The 15,225-nt window shown below is 41.8% G+C and overlaps 1 protein-coding gene across 1 annotated transcript in view; it reads right to left on the reverse strand.

Moving 5' to 3' along the window:
• LOC124594184 (SET domain-containing protein SmydA-8-like) overlaps positions 1-14,898 on the reverse strand; it is a 126,465-nt gene extending 111,567 nt beyond the window's left edge. The window contains exon 1 of the mRNA XM_047132541.1: positions 14,577-14,898. Within this exon, the coding sequence (XP_046988497.1) occupies positions 14,577-14,585 (9 nt within the window). The 5' untranslated portion in view covers positions 14,586-14,898. The remainder of the gene's footprint in view (positions 1-14,576) is intronic.
• Positions 14,899-15,225: the final 327 nt, after the last annotated feature.

The raw sequence follows: 15,225 nt of genomic DNA on the forward strand, positions 1-15,225 counted from the left end.
CTGTATGGATGACTACCAATACAATTCTTTACAGGGCATATCGAATATATGATAGTATGGACCTTAGGTTGAGCACGGAGTGTGGGTGTTCGTGGGTTCATGACCAAACATTCATTGTCTTCCCTCTTTGTTTGGATGAAATTACACTTTTTAAAGTGCTCCTGATTAAAGCATTGAATCTGTTAGTAGGATCTCTATTCAGTTTCTTCATTTTATTAGTAGCAATAAAATTATGTTCCTCAATAACACAATCATTCCCATTTATAATAAACACACGAGTGTCCTTATCTCCTTTCTGGAAAATAGCTTTATTTGTTGTTAATTTCACATATGGTAAAATTATCTTTGATCTTATTGGTGTTCCTCTCTTTGTTGGGGTTTATTTGTTCTGCAATAATACTAGCAACTGTGTTAGTAATTCCGTTTTCTTCATGGACCGGTAACTGGCACACATCTAGAGCTCTTCTGTGTTAGCAATAATGTTTTTTACAGCACTATCGTTCATGGTTGGTGTTGCATTGTACTTTAACCCTTTATCTAAAATATTCATGTCAGCTATAGGTAGGGCGGTATTAGTTAGCTTGGCTTTAAAAATTTGAAATTGCATTCAGCGTGATCAAATCCAAAAGTAGTATTACTTGCCTGCAGGTACCTTAATTTGTCCAGCTTACAAGCATGTCTTGTCCCCACTTCACTACTAATAATTTGTTTGCATTCGTGAATAATTCATAAACGGAGTCGAACCGTAGCGGACTAATTTCTCTTCCTGATGTCGTATGGCACAGATACAGTTTTCTATTGAACTCTTGCTTATGTTTAAGTCTGTCACGTATTTCACATTTTATCCAGAGTCGTTCACTACATGATTTTTACAATGTTTTGCAACACTACGTTTCGAATTTATCAGAACACAAACATATTTGGGAATCACTTTGTGCTTCAGACATTGTCTATTGAAATTAATACCTTACATGAGTTTCACCATTCTTTGATGTACATATTATGTCGTTATGCCTGCCTAACGTAAACCTGTATGTCAGAATCTTGTAAATAGGGTGTATGGATGTCAACAAACTATAAGATTGGTTGTACCTACCGTTAACACCTCTGCAAATTGTTTTCGATACGTTGTATTGTGTTTTGTAAATGCTTGAAAATTGCTTAATGCCGAAATTGCAGTCGTAAAATAAAATTCTGACAGTTGAAAGCAAGACGACACCCTTCAAGAAATATTTTACCTACTACGAAATCTTCGCAGTAAGCTTTATAATGGCAAAATGGGCTCGTCTGTAACTTGTATCACTACAAGTAAATAAATAAATAGTGCGACTCTACCAAAAAATAAAAATATGTCGTTCTTCGACCTCAAGTATGCTGCGGGCCCACTAGAAAAGAAACAAATAATAGACGTATAATATTCCACAGTTGGCTCAACCGTATAATATGAGTCACTACCTATTTTTCCTGTAGTAGAGTAAATTAACGTCAGTTTATCACTGCTTTTTGTTAGTGTTATTAAACAAGAAACCAATGTACAGCACACGAAGTGCTACAACTTATAAAAGTAAAGAAAGAATCGTCAACGAAGCGAAGCCGATGTTCGGCACTATTTAAATTAGAATGTTGCCCGTCGATATTATTCGCTCCATTCTCCAGTTCAGATATAATATTTAACTTGTCAATAATTCGAATATACGAGACAGCTTGCTGCAGCGGATTGCACACCAGTGACAGAGCAAATACGTTGGAAATTTCAGTGCATACCATGTTCAGAACAACAACAATTTATTTGTAGCTTGTTCTCAGAGATATGCGATAACATATTATCACACGCTTTTACGCCGGATTTTTTTTTTACTGTGTGCGTAGGCAATTCGCAAATATGTAATACGAGTTGGGGATAAGACATTCCGGCGTGGAGAGCAGTGAATGTGTGCGACACTTAGAGCAATTATTTTCATCACGACACAAAAGTCTGTAAATATATAGTATCGTTTGGCCAACAGGGATAAATCATATGAATTTGAATAGTATATAGTTATTCAATGAACGATGAAAGAAACTGATTCGTCTCGTACTCTTCAGGATCTTTCAGTAGATAGTAGTCAACTCACACCGACTAACCTTTTCCACGATGACAGTTTGTGGTATATTGTTTTTCGTGCAAGGCCGTAAGCCATTTATTTCTGATGGTCACGGGCGATTCCGATGAAAGGATGAGGAAAGATTATCACCCAAATGTCAACTTCCTCTCTTTATTATTTCCTCATTTTGCTGTAAAGTGTTCAGGATTCTTTTTTGTACTCCATTAGGTGATGAGAATTCTTCGTGCTTATGGCAGTATAGTCAGCTGCCCTTTGAAGACGCCAAGAAACTTTACTCATACAGTGGAAAGACATCTGAAATTGCTTACACGCCTGCAGTGGAACTCGATAAGTGTTCGGACATTCAACTATTACTGAGAAGGAGAGAGGCTGTATGTTGAAGTAAACTTCTTATGTACCCCAGGGAAGTCAACAGTGTCTTTGCTGTTCATGCTATATACTAATGACTCAACAGATTGCATTAATTGCAGTTTCAGGCTTTTCAAAGATTATACAGTTATATCTGACGAAATTATGTCCGGTCAAAGTTGCAGATTTACTAGACTAAATAGTTGCAGTTTTGCTTTTACCATTATGAATAATTTTTAACCTTGGAGCAGTGGGAACCAGTAAGAGAAAAGTGAAGCAACCTGAAGACTTGGTCGGATGTCAGTGTCAAAGAGTACACACCATCGGCAGGAATGTAATGTGCAGCAAGGGCATCGTAACCCCTTCAGATCTGCTACTGACATCCGAGAACATGGAATGGAATCTCTGCGACATTCTGTGTCAATCCGCACCATTTGTCGGAGACCAGCAGAAGTGAATGAGGGAATTACAATCCCATGCGTAGGCTGCCATTAACACCACAACACAAAAGACTGTTTTGTAGTGATGCCGTACGGGTAAGCACGGACTGCTGGTGAATGGCTTCGTGTTGTGTTCAGTGGTGAACCACTGTTCTGCTCTGCCCGGATGATCATCTTCGGCGAGTATGACGAAGACTTGGGAAGAGGCCCCAGTCTTCCAAAAGGCTCCAGTCTTCCAATGTTTTGGACAGGCACAGCGGTGTTCTCCTGGCGTCACGACGGGGGGAGTCATTGGGTGTGACTTCATGTCACGGGATGGTAGTGACTGAGAAAACTCTGACGGCACAACGATACGTCACAGACTTCCTTCCTTACGTATTGCCTCTCATGCGGCAATATCGTGGTGCCATTTTTCAACAGGGCAATACTCCACACTTGACATGTTTCTTTGTAAACTGTCTGCATGATTTTGAGGTAGTCCTATAGAGGTAGGGCTCAAAGTGAATAGAGACAAAACAGAGTTCATGCAATTAGGAAGAAGACAAGAGCAGATAGAATTTCTTGAGATAGATGACAAGAGGTTCAAGAGAGTAAACCAATTCAAATACTTGGGATCGTGGTTTACCACGGACTATAACATAAAAAGGACATCAAGGAAAGAATAGCAGTGGGAACGAAATGCATGAATACCCTCAGAGAGACGCTTGTCTCTAAATCGATCTCAGTGAACACGAAGATGAAAATCTACAACACAGTGGTATGCGCAGCGATAATGTACGGTTCAGAAATATGGAGCGTGACTAAGCGAGAAAGAGAAAAACTATTAATATTTGAAAGAAGACTAATGAGGAAGATATGGGGACCAGTTTTAGATAATGGAGAATGGAGGAGGATGAAAAACGAGGAATTCTACCTTCTGATGCGACAACCAACTATCCTGCAGAAGATAAAGAGCAAAAGAATACAATGGGTGGGCCATGTAGCCCGTATGCAGGATGGAAAACAGGTGAAGATGGCACTAGCGCGGAAACCAAAAACCAAACGCCCCATTGGACGACCAAGGCAGCGCTTGATGGACGACCTGGCAAAGGACCTAGCAGCCCTGTGAATTGAAGGCATCTGGTGGAACTGGGCACAAAACAGGAAGGAATGGAGGCAGGGCCTGTGATCGCTGAATACATATTTATCTACCTATTGAGGACAGGATCCCAGATCTGTCCCTGATGGAACCAGGAACCAGCTCGCACGTCAGTTCCGTCCCAGTGTCAGCGACCAGAATATCGAGAACCAGTTGCTACAGTTTTGGGCCAGTTTGCCTCTAGAGAGAGTAAAATGGCTTCATAACACCATTCCGAACCGAATCAGTGCATGCATCCATGCCACAGGGGATGCAACGTCATACTTATAACTGGGGTCATACCGTCAAGTTATTTATAAGTTTGACTCGATATTGTAATCACTGATACAACATCACATACCCTCTCAGCCCGAGGAGTTTATTTTGCTCCCTCTCAATTTGTGTTACACTTACATAGCCTGGCGCGTGTTTGAGTGTATCAAAGTGTGCATATATGAATAGGAACGACCTTCTACGCTGAGTTGTAGATAGTATGCTGGGGAACTCCAGACGTATAGAAAGAGGTTGCATACGAAACACTTGTATGGCTCATCCTAGAACGCTGTTCGAGTGTATGGCATCCACTTGAGACTGGACAAGAAGAAACATCGAGTGCATGCAAAGTAGGGAGAAGCTATGGTCACTGGCCTTTTTGAATGGCGAGAGAGTTTAACGTGAATATTAATGAATCTTAATAGGTGGCCACACAAAGGAAAACACCACACACCTCGTGAAAACATGCTCGGAAAACTTCAGGAGTTGTTTTTCATGGCAGAAACTACGAATATTCCTGAACACCCTGTGTAAGTATCTCGTACAGAGATCGCGCTGATAAAATCAGGCATTCGCAGAGAGGCGTACAACCTGTCATTCTTCCTACTCCCCCTACGTGAATGTAACGAGAAGGGATTCTAACATATGGCACAATAAAAAATGCCATCTGCCACACACTACACAGTGATTCGCAGAGTGCAGATGTAGACGTGGATATTTCGCATGTATGAGCCGTTATGCTATTTTGGATGCATAACCTTTTCTTGCTGACTGACTGGGCAGTTCGTAAAGCTCTGCAGATGACATGCATTGATCAAAAGTATGCGGTCATCTACTGGCAGATATTAATATGGGTTTTGTCCACTCTTCGAGTTTTGGTGGCTTGAACTCTACTGGGCACAGTTTCAATGAGGTGTCTGAAAGTGTGTGGAGGAATGACCGGCCATTCTTCCGTAAGAACCAAGGCCAGAGGAGATACTCATGTTGAACGCTGTATTCATTAGCGAAGTCGACTTTCTAACTCATCCCAAAAGCGTTCCATTGGGTTCAGCTCGGAACTCCCGGCAGACAGTCCATTTCACGATAGTCTCACAGATGCTGCTTTATGACAAGGTGCACTGTCATGTTGTTGTTGTTGTTGTGGTCTTCAGTCCTGAGACAGGTTTGATGCAGCTCTCCATGCTACTCTATCCTGTGCAATCTTCTTCATCTCCCAGTACCTATTGCAACCTACATCCTTCTGAATCTGTTTAGTGTATTCATCTCTTGGTCTCCTTCTACGATTTTTATCCTCCACGCTGCCCTCCAATACTAAATTGGTGATCCCTTAATGCCTCAGAATATGCCCTACCAACCTATCCCTTCTTCTAGTCAAGTTGTGCCACAAATTTCTCTTCTCTCCAATTCTATTCAATACCTCCTCATTAGTTATGTGATCTAGCCATCTAATCTCCAGCATTCTTCTGTAGCACCACATTTCAAAAGCTTCTATTCTATTCTTGTCTATACTATTTATCGTCCACGTTTCACTTCCATACATGGCTACACTCCATAGAAATACTTTCAGAAACGACTTTCTGACACTTAAATCTATACTCGATGTTAACAAATTTCTCTTCTTCCGAAACGCTTTCCTTGCCATTGCCAGTCTACATTTTATATCCTCTCTACTTCGACCATCATCAGTTATTTTGCTCCCCAAATAGCAAAACTCATTTACTACTTTAAGTGCCTCATTTCCTAATCTATTTCCCGCAGCATCGCCCGATTTAATTCGACTGCATTCCATTATCCTCGTTTTGCTTTTGTTGATGTTCATCTTATACCCTCCTTTCCAGGTCCTTTGCTGTCTCTGACAGAATTACAATGTCGTCGGCGAACCTCAAACGTTTTATTTCTTCTCAATGGATTTTAATTCCTACTCCGAATTTTTCTTTCGTTTCCTTTACTGCTTGCTCAATATACAGATTGAATAACATCGGGGATAGGCTGCAACCCTGTCTCACTCCCTTCCCAACCACTGCTTCCCTTTCATGCCCTCGACTCTTATAACTGCCACCTGGTTTCTGTACAAATTGTAAATAGCCTTTCGTCCCTGTATTTTACCCCTGCCACCTTCAGAATTTGAGTCGTACTGATACAAAAAATCACTGTCTTCGAACTGCTTTTGCATCGTACTCAGTACACAATGCTCCAAAATTTGCTCATATACTGCCGCATTTAGCGTTTTCTTAAATTCAATAACGGGAACAACAACCTAACCACGAAAAACAGCCCCATATTGTAACCCCACCTCTTCCTTACTTCGCTGTAGGTATTACACATATGATAGATAACGTTCTCTAGGCATTCGTCGGACTCAAACTCTTCCATCGGATTGCCATAGAGTACAGCGTAGGTCATCATTCCTCTCACTGGTAGCACTTTAGAACTCACGTGTTATTCTTTCCGCTGATTTCATGCTCTTATTGACAACCACCATCCGCGATGCTCGACAGTCCCTGTCCCTCGGTACGTGCGGTCTGTCTGGCCCTGGTTTAGCTGCAGCTGTTCCTTTGCATTTTCACAATCACATCACCAACAGCCGATTTGAGCACCTTTAGAAAGGCTGAAAAATCCCTGATGTATCCGTTACTCAGTTGACATCTAATGACCACTCAACGTTGTAAGTCACTGAACTACCCTGACCGACCGTTTCAGCTATTTACTGCCTCATACTGACAACGTAATACTCCCCACCTCCTTTTAAAGTGGTGGATCCGCCTCTCATACATCTACAAGTCAGTTCCGCGTTGTCTAGGAGTGCTCGGATACTTGTGAGCAGAAAATTTGTAATTCATATTTTGTGGATATCTTGAGGTGTCAGGTATTCTGCCTGATATCAGCGTTGTTGTTGCACGATATTTCTACAGTGTGATTCGTGACAGGGCGTAGCTGTGACTGTTCGTCGAGTGGAACGGTTACGTTATTTAAGTATTTAATGGATTTTATTCCGACAAGGTTTCATGATAAAATAAAATTTCACAACTGCTACATAGCTGTTGCGCCATGGAAATTAGTATATATTTCTTATGACAAAAGTTTTTGTCAGCTCGTCTTCGGTAGTAAGCGTAGTTAATACAGTCACTTGAAGCAATGTGCGGACTAAGTAGTAAGAGAGCATTTTAGGTGATTTTTCTTTGTTAATTGTCATCTTCAAATTTATTTTTGAAAACAATGTTTGCGGAATCTCTGGAGACAAAAAATTGACAATATGCACTGAAGCGCCAAAGAAACTGGTATAGGCATGCGTATTCAAATACAGAGACATGTAAACAAGCAGAATACGGCGCTGCGGTCGGCAACGGATATGTAAAACAACAAGTGACTGGCGAACGTCTTAGATCGGTTACTGCTGCTATAATGGCAGGTTATCGAGATTTAAGTGAGTCTGAACGTGGTGTTATAGTCGGCACCGGAGCGATGGGTCAGAGCATTTCCGAGGTAGCGATGAAGTGCGGATTTTCCTGTACGACCATTTCACGAGTGTACCGTGAATATCAGGAATCCGGTAAAACATCAGGTATCCGACATCGTGCGGCCGGAAAAAGATCCTGAAAGAACGGGACAAAGGACGACTGAGGAGAATCGTTCAAAGTGACAAAAGTGCAATCCTTCCGCATATTGCTGCAGATTTCAATGCTGGACCATCAGCAAGTGTCAGCGTGTGAACCATTCAACGAACCATCATCGATATGGGCTTTCGGATCCGAAGTCCAACTCATGTATCCTTGATGACTGCACGACACAAAGGTTTACGCCCCGGCTGGGCCCGTCAACACCACATTGGACTGTTGATGACTGCAAACATGTTGCCTGATCGGACGAGTCTCGTTTCAAATTGTATCGAGTGGATGGACATGTACGGGTGTGGAGACAATCTCATGAATCCGTGGACGCTGTATGTCAGCAGGGAACTGTTCAACTTGGTGGAGGCTCTGTAATGGTGTGAGGTGTGTGCAGTTGGAGTGATACGGGACCCCTGATACGTCTAGTTACGACTCTGACAGGTGACACGTACGTAAGCATCCTGTCTGATCGCAGGCATCCATTCATGTCTACTGTGGATTTCGAGAGATTTGGGCAATTCCAGCACGACAATGCGACACACCGCCAGTCCAGAATTGCTACAGAGTTGCACCAGGAACACTCTTCTGAGTTTAAACACTTCCGATGGCCGCCAAACTCCCCAGATATGAACATTATTGAGCATATCTGTGATGCCTTGCAACGTACTGTTCAGAAGAGATCTCCACCCCGTCGCACTCTTACGGATTTACGGACAGTCCTGCAGGATTCATGGTGTCAGCTCCCTTCAGCACTACTTTAGACATTAGTCGAGTCCATGTCACGTCGTGTTGCGGAACTTCTGTGTGCTCGCGGGGGCCCTACACGATATTAGCCAGGGGTAACAGTTTCTTTTGCTCTTTAGTGTATTTCTCACAAGTCTCATCGAACGTTTCTGTAATTTTAATTGTTCAAGATATTCGACTTCTTTAATTAACTTCATTTTTTTATTCTTCTTTTCAAATTGGAGGACCTGTCTCTCCTTAAACAACATACAGAAAAATCGACGCATTTAGTGTCTTTCAACCACTCGAAGATTTCCAGTGAATTTTTCGACAAGTCTGGAGCACGCTGCTTCACTCAACTTTCTACATGAGTTTATTTAGATGAATCGTGGCGTGAACGATTTCTACATGCCCCACAGCCCTTCCCTGATTAGTATGACCTTATGGCAATAGGAAGTGCATCTGGCCAAAAAAAAAAAAAAGTAAATACCAAACCAGCTTGAGTAAGTACGTAATATCGTGGTATCAGTCCATATTACGACTTCCAAGAGGAATGTGATTTAGCTGTTTAATACTTAGAAATCGATGTCATAATATCTTCGATAAAAGCCCATCACTTCACTCTCATCCTATCTCGATACAGACACACACTCACTTGCCTGCGCACGTGTTTTGACACAGCTAATGCGTCTTACTCTTAAAATACACTGTTATAATACAAACACGCTAACTGAAGGAGTCCCAACCTTCAGTATCTTGTATCACGTGGAATCTTTTCTTGTTCGTTGAAAGGGAAGTCAAAGAGTTGCAACACTAACTGAAGTAAGTCAATGGCAGGCAAGGAATTGGCCGTAGAGACAGAGAGAGAGAGAGAGAGACAGAGCGATCGAGAATGGACGATTACTTTCTATGGATCTGCTATCTCATCTGGCGTGGCAAGCTGGGTCGCAGAGATTCAAGTACTCTATGCACGTAAATGTCCAGAACAGGTGAAATGTTGAACAATGCACTACGTGGGAATGGAAATTAGCCTATATTTCTACATTACACAGAAATTAAACCAAATGGTTTGATCACAAATTTATTGAAAAAATCAGGAATTAAATTTCTGTCTTTAAATGTTTATAAATGCAGCGGCGTCTTTCAAAATTTCTAAATTACTGCGTTCCTGCATAAGTTTCTTTTTTCTCACGAGGATGAGAATTTAATTCCTGCATGTGCTGCAATATTATCAGTCAAAAAGCGCCAAATTTAACTTTACATATATTGTCAGTTTCGAATTAATTTATATTCATTATTCTTCAATAATGGCAACAACTGAATTTTGCTCTTTTAACGTCAACATATTTTGGTGATGTGGCCGCGAGTATGATTACGTCATCGAACAAACGCAACCAAGACCCTGTTGTGATTTACACGAATAACGTTACTCACAAGGAAATAAATGTGTGTCTTCATTTGCGAATTAGGATATTACGGAAGTTTCACAACTGTTTCCAACGCAGACAACGATCGCTTTAAGATGCAGATATCTTCACACATCTCTAGGCGACGAGGACTCTTCAAGTTCTCTCGTTTACCCAGCGACGTAGCATGTGGAATGAGCTACTAGAAGTCACACTGACAGTCAATCCAATCACATACCCGCTTTTAAGGCGAGGGAATGTTCCAACGCGATTCTTTTTACCGTTCCACTGAACAAAACACAAGTTTGCAAAATTTGAAAAAATTAAAAAAGGTCAAATATTTTGTGAAATGATATGCCTAAAAAGAAGTAGTGAAGCTTATTACAGAAACATTTGACTCTCGTTTGAATTGTGCTCGAAATCATGCACAGCAAATGAGATGAGAATGTTAAGTTCAATGTTTAACACAAAATTGTAAAGAGTACTAGATTATATTTGCTGCACATGACTTTGGGCATTATTCAAAGGCGCGTAAAATGTTTCTATACACTATTTTATTTCTTACTTTTAGACTACTCATTTCCATAAACATTTGATCCTTTCTAATTGCCGGCCGAAGTGGCCGTGCGGTTAAAGGCGCTGCAGTCTGGAACCGCAAGACCGCTACGGTCGCAGGTTCGAATCCTGCCTCGGGCATGGATGTTTGTGATGTCCTTAGGTTAGTTAGGTTTAACTAGTTCTCAGTTCTAGGGGACTAATGACCTCCGCAGTTGAGTCCCATAGTGCTCAGAGCCATTTGAACCATTTTTCCTTTTTAATTTTTTAAATTTTCAAGTCTGTCTGAAAAATATAATATATTTAAATATCAATATGTTTTCTATTTTTTCTTAATTACAATGATTGTAGTAGTATATCTCTCACTGGTCAGTTTGATACTCCAATTGTGTATTGCTCACTTTTCGTTTCACTATGAAAATTTCGGACAAAAATCCTTTGTGTAATTTCTAGGGAGTCTTGTTTTCGTTCTGCTCAGTTATTCGACCAAACAGAATGAGATCGTCTGAGAAATAGCTCCTCTGGGAGTGACGTAAGGCTACTCTGCGTTACCTCTGGTATGAACCAATGACTGTTACAACGGGGAATTGCCGTTCCGTTAGGTGCCGTTATGAAGCCACCATATGAGGCAGTCGTAGGCTCAAGAACCTTGATATAATTGGTTAAAAGAGTTAATAAAGTTTGAATTTTTACGTTCCGTTGACGATGAAGTTATTAGCGACGTAGCAAAAGCGTGGATTGGACAAGAATTCAACCGTGGCCTTAAATGTAACCACTTGGCATTCACGTGGAGTGATTTTGCAAAACAACGAAAAACGTAAATTTGGATAGTTAGACTGTTATTTGGACTCACTTGTCTTGTTATCCACGGTCAGGACTCGTCGCCTACATGCTCCTAGTATATTCTGTTGGTCTGTGGCCTATGGAAGTTTGTGTGCTTAAATTCTTTGTATGAATTCAGTGGACTCTTTGTCCACATTTGGTGGTGTATTGGGTATCGTTGATGCCTCTAGCCCTCCTGCTCGGATTAGAGATATTCTTCGCTCGGGAACTGGCTGTTGTGTTATCCTCATCTTCATTTCACTGTCATCGACAAGCAAGTCACCGAAGTGGCGACAGGTAAAAAGACTTGCACTAGGTGGCCGAAATACCCCAGGCGGGGTCTCCCTCCGGTAACGCCATACCATCATTACATTTCATTTTATTGAGCTCTCTGATACGTAATATTTCATCTGCATTATCTACTTTCTTGCGCATAAATACCTCTTGCAACGAAATAAGAAGTTCACAGTGGATGTTATTCAAAACTACCGGACCTAGAGAGCAGAAAATTTGAAAATTTGTGGTAAGGTCTTACGGGACCAAATTGCTGAGGTCATCGGTCCCTAAGCCTACAAACAACTTAATCTAACTTAAACTGACTTACGCTATGGACAACACACACACCCATGCCCTAGGGAGGACTCGAACCTCAGACGGGGGCAGCCGTAACAAGGCGCTCTAGACAGCGCGGCTACCCCGCGCGGCTAGAAAGCAGAAATTTAGTTGATGTTTACAGCAACATTAAAATATGGTATGTATTTGCTAAAGAAAATTACACATACTAAAGAATTTTTGTGATCTAAAGTTCTAAGAATCGTAATTGCTATGCAATGAGCCTATCAAATTCATTATCCAGGTCACCTTTCTGCCCACCTTAACAGTTATTCGGAATTTTTTGAAAGCTCACTGCATATGTATTCAGTAGCTGATAAGTTAACACTACTTTTTCATTTGTTCTCATGGTACTGCAGTTGCTTTCTATCTGCTTTAAAAGCCGCGTGCGTTAGCATGCCGCTTCCGGAATTCGAGGAGACGCTTCGGTCCCGGATAGAATCCACTCAGTGGATTATCGACAAGGGCTGGTATGCAAGCCAGCCTGAACGTGGTTTTTAGGCAATTTCCCACATGTGAGTAGATGAATAGCTGTCTGGCATCCACATCCCGCCTCAGTTACACCATCCGCAAACATTTCTATCTATATCTACATGGATACTCTGCAAATCACATTGAAGTTCCTGGGAGAGGGTTCATCGAACCACAATCACAATTTTCTATTATTCCAATCTCTTAAAGCGTGAGGAAAGGACGATCACCTATTTTCGAAAAAAAGTTCTAACACTTTCACATGGATAACACTAGTCGCATACACAAGGGGCGGCGACTGATGACCTCAGATGTTGAGTCCCATAGTGCTCAAAGCCATTTGAGCCATACACAAGGGGCGCACGATTTCCGTCCCGTGGCGGGAGGGGTGGGGGGGGGGGGGGGGGGGGGGAAGGGGGAGGTAGCGACATAGCGACAGGAAGGAGGACATCCAACAGAGCATCATGACTGAAAAACGACTAGGTTCAGTTTCGATTCTGATATTTCTAATAATGTGCAGAAATCATGTTTAATCCAACTGATCAATTTCTAAAGCAAAATTTTAAAATCAAGGAAAAAAGTAGAACTGAGACATCATTCCAGAAAGACGTTTACGAGGGAATCTGTGTTGTTTTCTGAATGTACGTTTCAAACGGAAATTAATTTTCGCTGTTATTTTGTGTTATAAAAATGTTTAGAGAAAGGACATTCATTGTACGAAATTGCATCGTAGTTTTTTTCATTTGTTTTTGTTTTTTGCTATAGTTTTGAGAGTTAATTTTGCGAAAGAGCTATGCAACATAAAATTAAGGTTTTTTTTCCTGGTCTTTGGAATAATTTCTTTTGCCACGTGCTTGGCTATAGTACGAGTCATTAATGCATAGATCACAGAAAATTGATTAAAATAGTGCGAGAAACACGAGATTGAACATGGCATATGAATGTTAGTACTACATTTTCGTGAAGAGCCTATTCAACTTAATTTTTGAAACAAAATTTGCACTTCTTCGAACGTATCTTTTAGTCTCCAGAAAATGAAACCAGAAGAATTTTGCCCCAGTTTTTGAGCAATAATGAAGAAAGTGCTATCTAAATTCAAATCTTATGTCTGTATAGTATTCACTGAGTGAATGTTGCAGTTGCTTTTGAAAGTGTCCACATTATTAACCACAAAACCCATGAGGGAATACATGTAAAGGAATAGCGCATACAACACACCTTAAGATCGCAGACTGACTCCGCAAATGGTTCTGAATACCGTTTTAAACGCTTATAAAATTCTTCAGAAATGAATAGATATACCTCAGATTAATATTCCTTTGCTTTTCAAGGTCGAAGATACCGAAGGCGTTAAGAGCAGCAGCGCTCAGTTAAAGAATGCTTTTTCTTTACTGGTTGCATGATCAACTTGTTGGCACGTTTGGCGAAATGGGCGTAATGCGGCAACTTCCTTAGGAAGGAGGAAAAAAACGCTTTTTCATCGAGTCTGAGGTCTTCGTGTAAGAAAATCAAAAGTACCGGCAAGTGTTCAGAAGCTGTAAGATTTGATTTGTGCACTTTTTGCATCTAAAAGACTAGATTGCAGCATATTGTTGATTAGTTATTCAGTGTGTTATTTATTACATGTAGGCGGAACACCTATGTAAAACTATTACGTCTAACAACAGATTGTTTATAATTTAGCGAGATATGCGATACAGAGAAATGACGTACTTCCGGTTTTTTTTTTTTTTTTTATATATATATAAGAGCGTACGTTAATTTTGAAGAAACACTGATCGTACTACGTGCTCACATGAGTTTCACACTATCGAAATTGGTTCCACTTGTCGAACACATCTTGCGGTGGCCATAGACTACAACCTGCTCAGTATCCTCAGCTATGATTTGCGAGGTCTTCTTCGAAATATTACTGGTGTATGTAAATGGGATATCCTATAATATTATTTACTCTTCGTGTTAACATAGCCATCACAAAAGGCATCAGCGTTAAAGACAGTTTTTAGAATCGAATTGACATATAGCGACGAGGAACGGTGAGCGAAACATAGTTCACAAACGACCAATGCTAAACTACTTCCGTCGCAAAGACTCACCTCGCTCATGTTAGTCGTGTGCGCTGCTACAGAAGACAATTAGTTCCAAGCGTGGCACACTAACTCGGCTATGTATGTGCGATTAACAGAATAAAGGACTGTGTCTCACTTCTGTCAGGTAGAATTCGTAACTGTGGTAAATTCTGGTGTCACTTGTCGCTCAAGGGAATTACCACACGGTTCCGCGGAGGGCGGACGTGATTCATTATCCGTCCACTGTGCGGCGCAGCTGTCGGAGTGGCCGTCGAGGGCGGTGCGTCGCGATCCGCAAGTGTTTGGCAAGGGGCCTCCCCTGTCCCCTGTGTGCAGGCACCCCGCGCGGCGCCCAGGTGGAAGGCGACTGGAGGGCCTGCAGACGCGCCGTGTTGCGTAACCCCGCCGCTGTTCTGCCGCCGCCCCCTTCCGCCTCGCACGTCAGCCGGCAGCGGCGCCGCCCGCGAAACTCCGCTGCCGCTATTTCCGTTGACTGTAAAATTAGCGCGCCGGCTCCATTATCTGGCCCGGGAAACAGCAGGCCGGGAGTGCTCGGCCGGCATCCACTCTTGGCTCTCACAGCAGCCGTCTCTTCACTACCCGTGTAACGGAGCCTCACATCCGACCCGAAAAGGTCCAAACTTTCGATCGAATTGCACCTCCAACTCCGGCTGCA

The sequence above is a fragment of the Schistocerca americana genome, chromosome 2 (assembly GCF_021461395.2).
Source record: "Schistocerca americana isolate TAMUIC-IGC-003095 chromosome 2, iqSchAmer2.1, whole genome shotgun sequence".
NCBI classification, from domain to species: domain Eukaryota; kingdom Metazoa; phylum Arthropoda; class Insecta; order Orthoptera; family Acrididae; genus Schistocerca; species Schistocerca americana.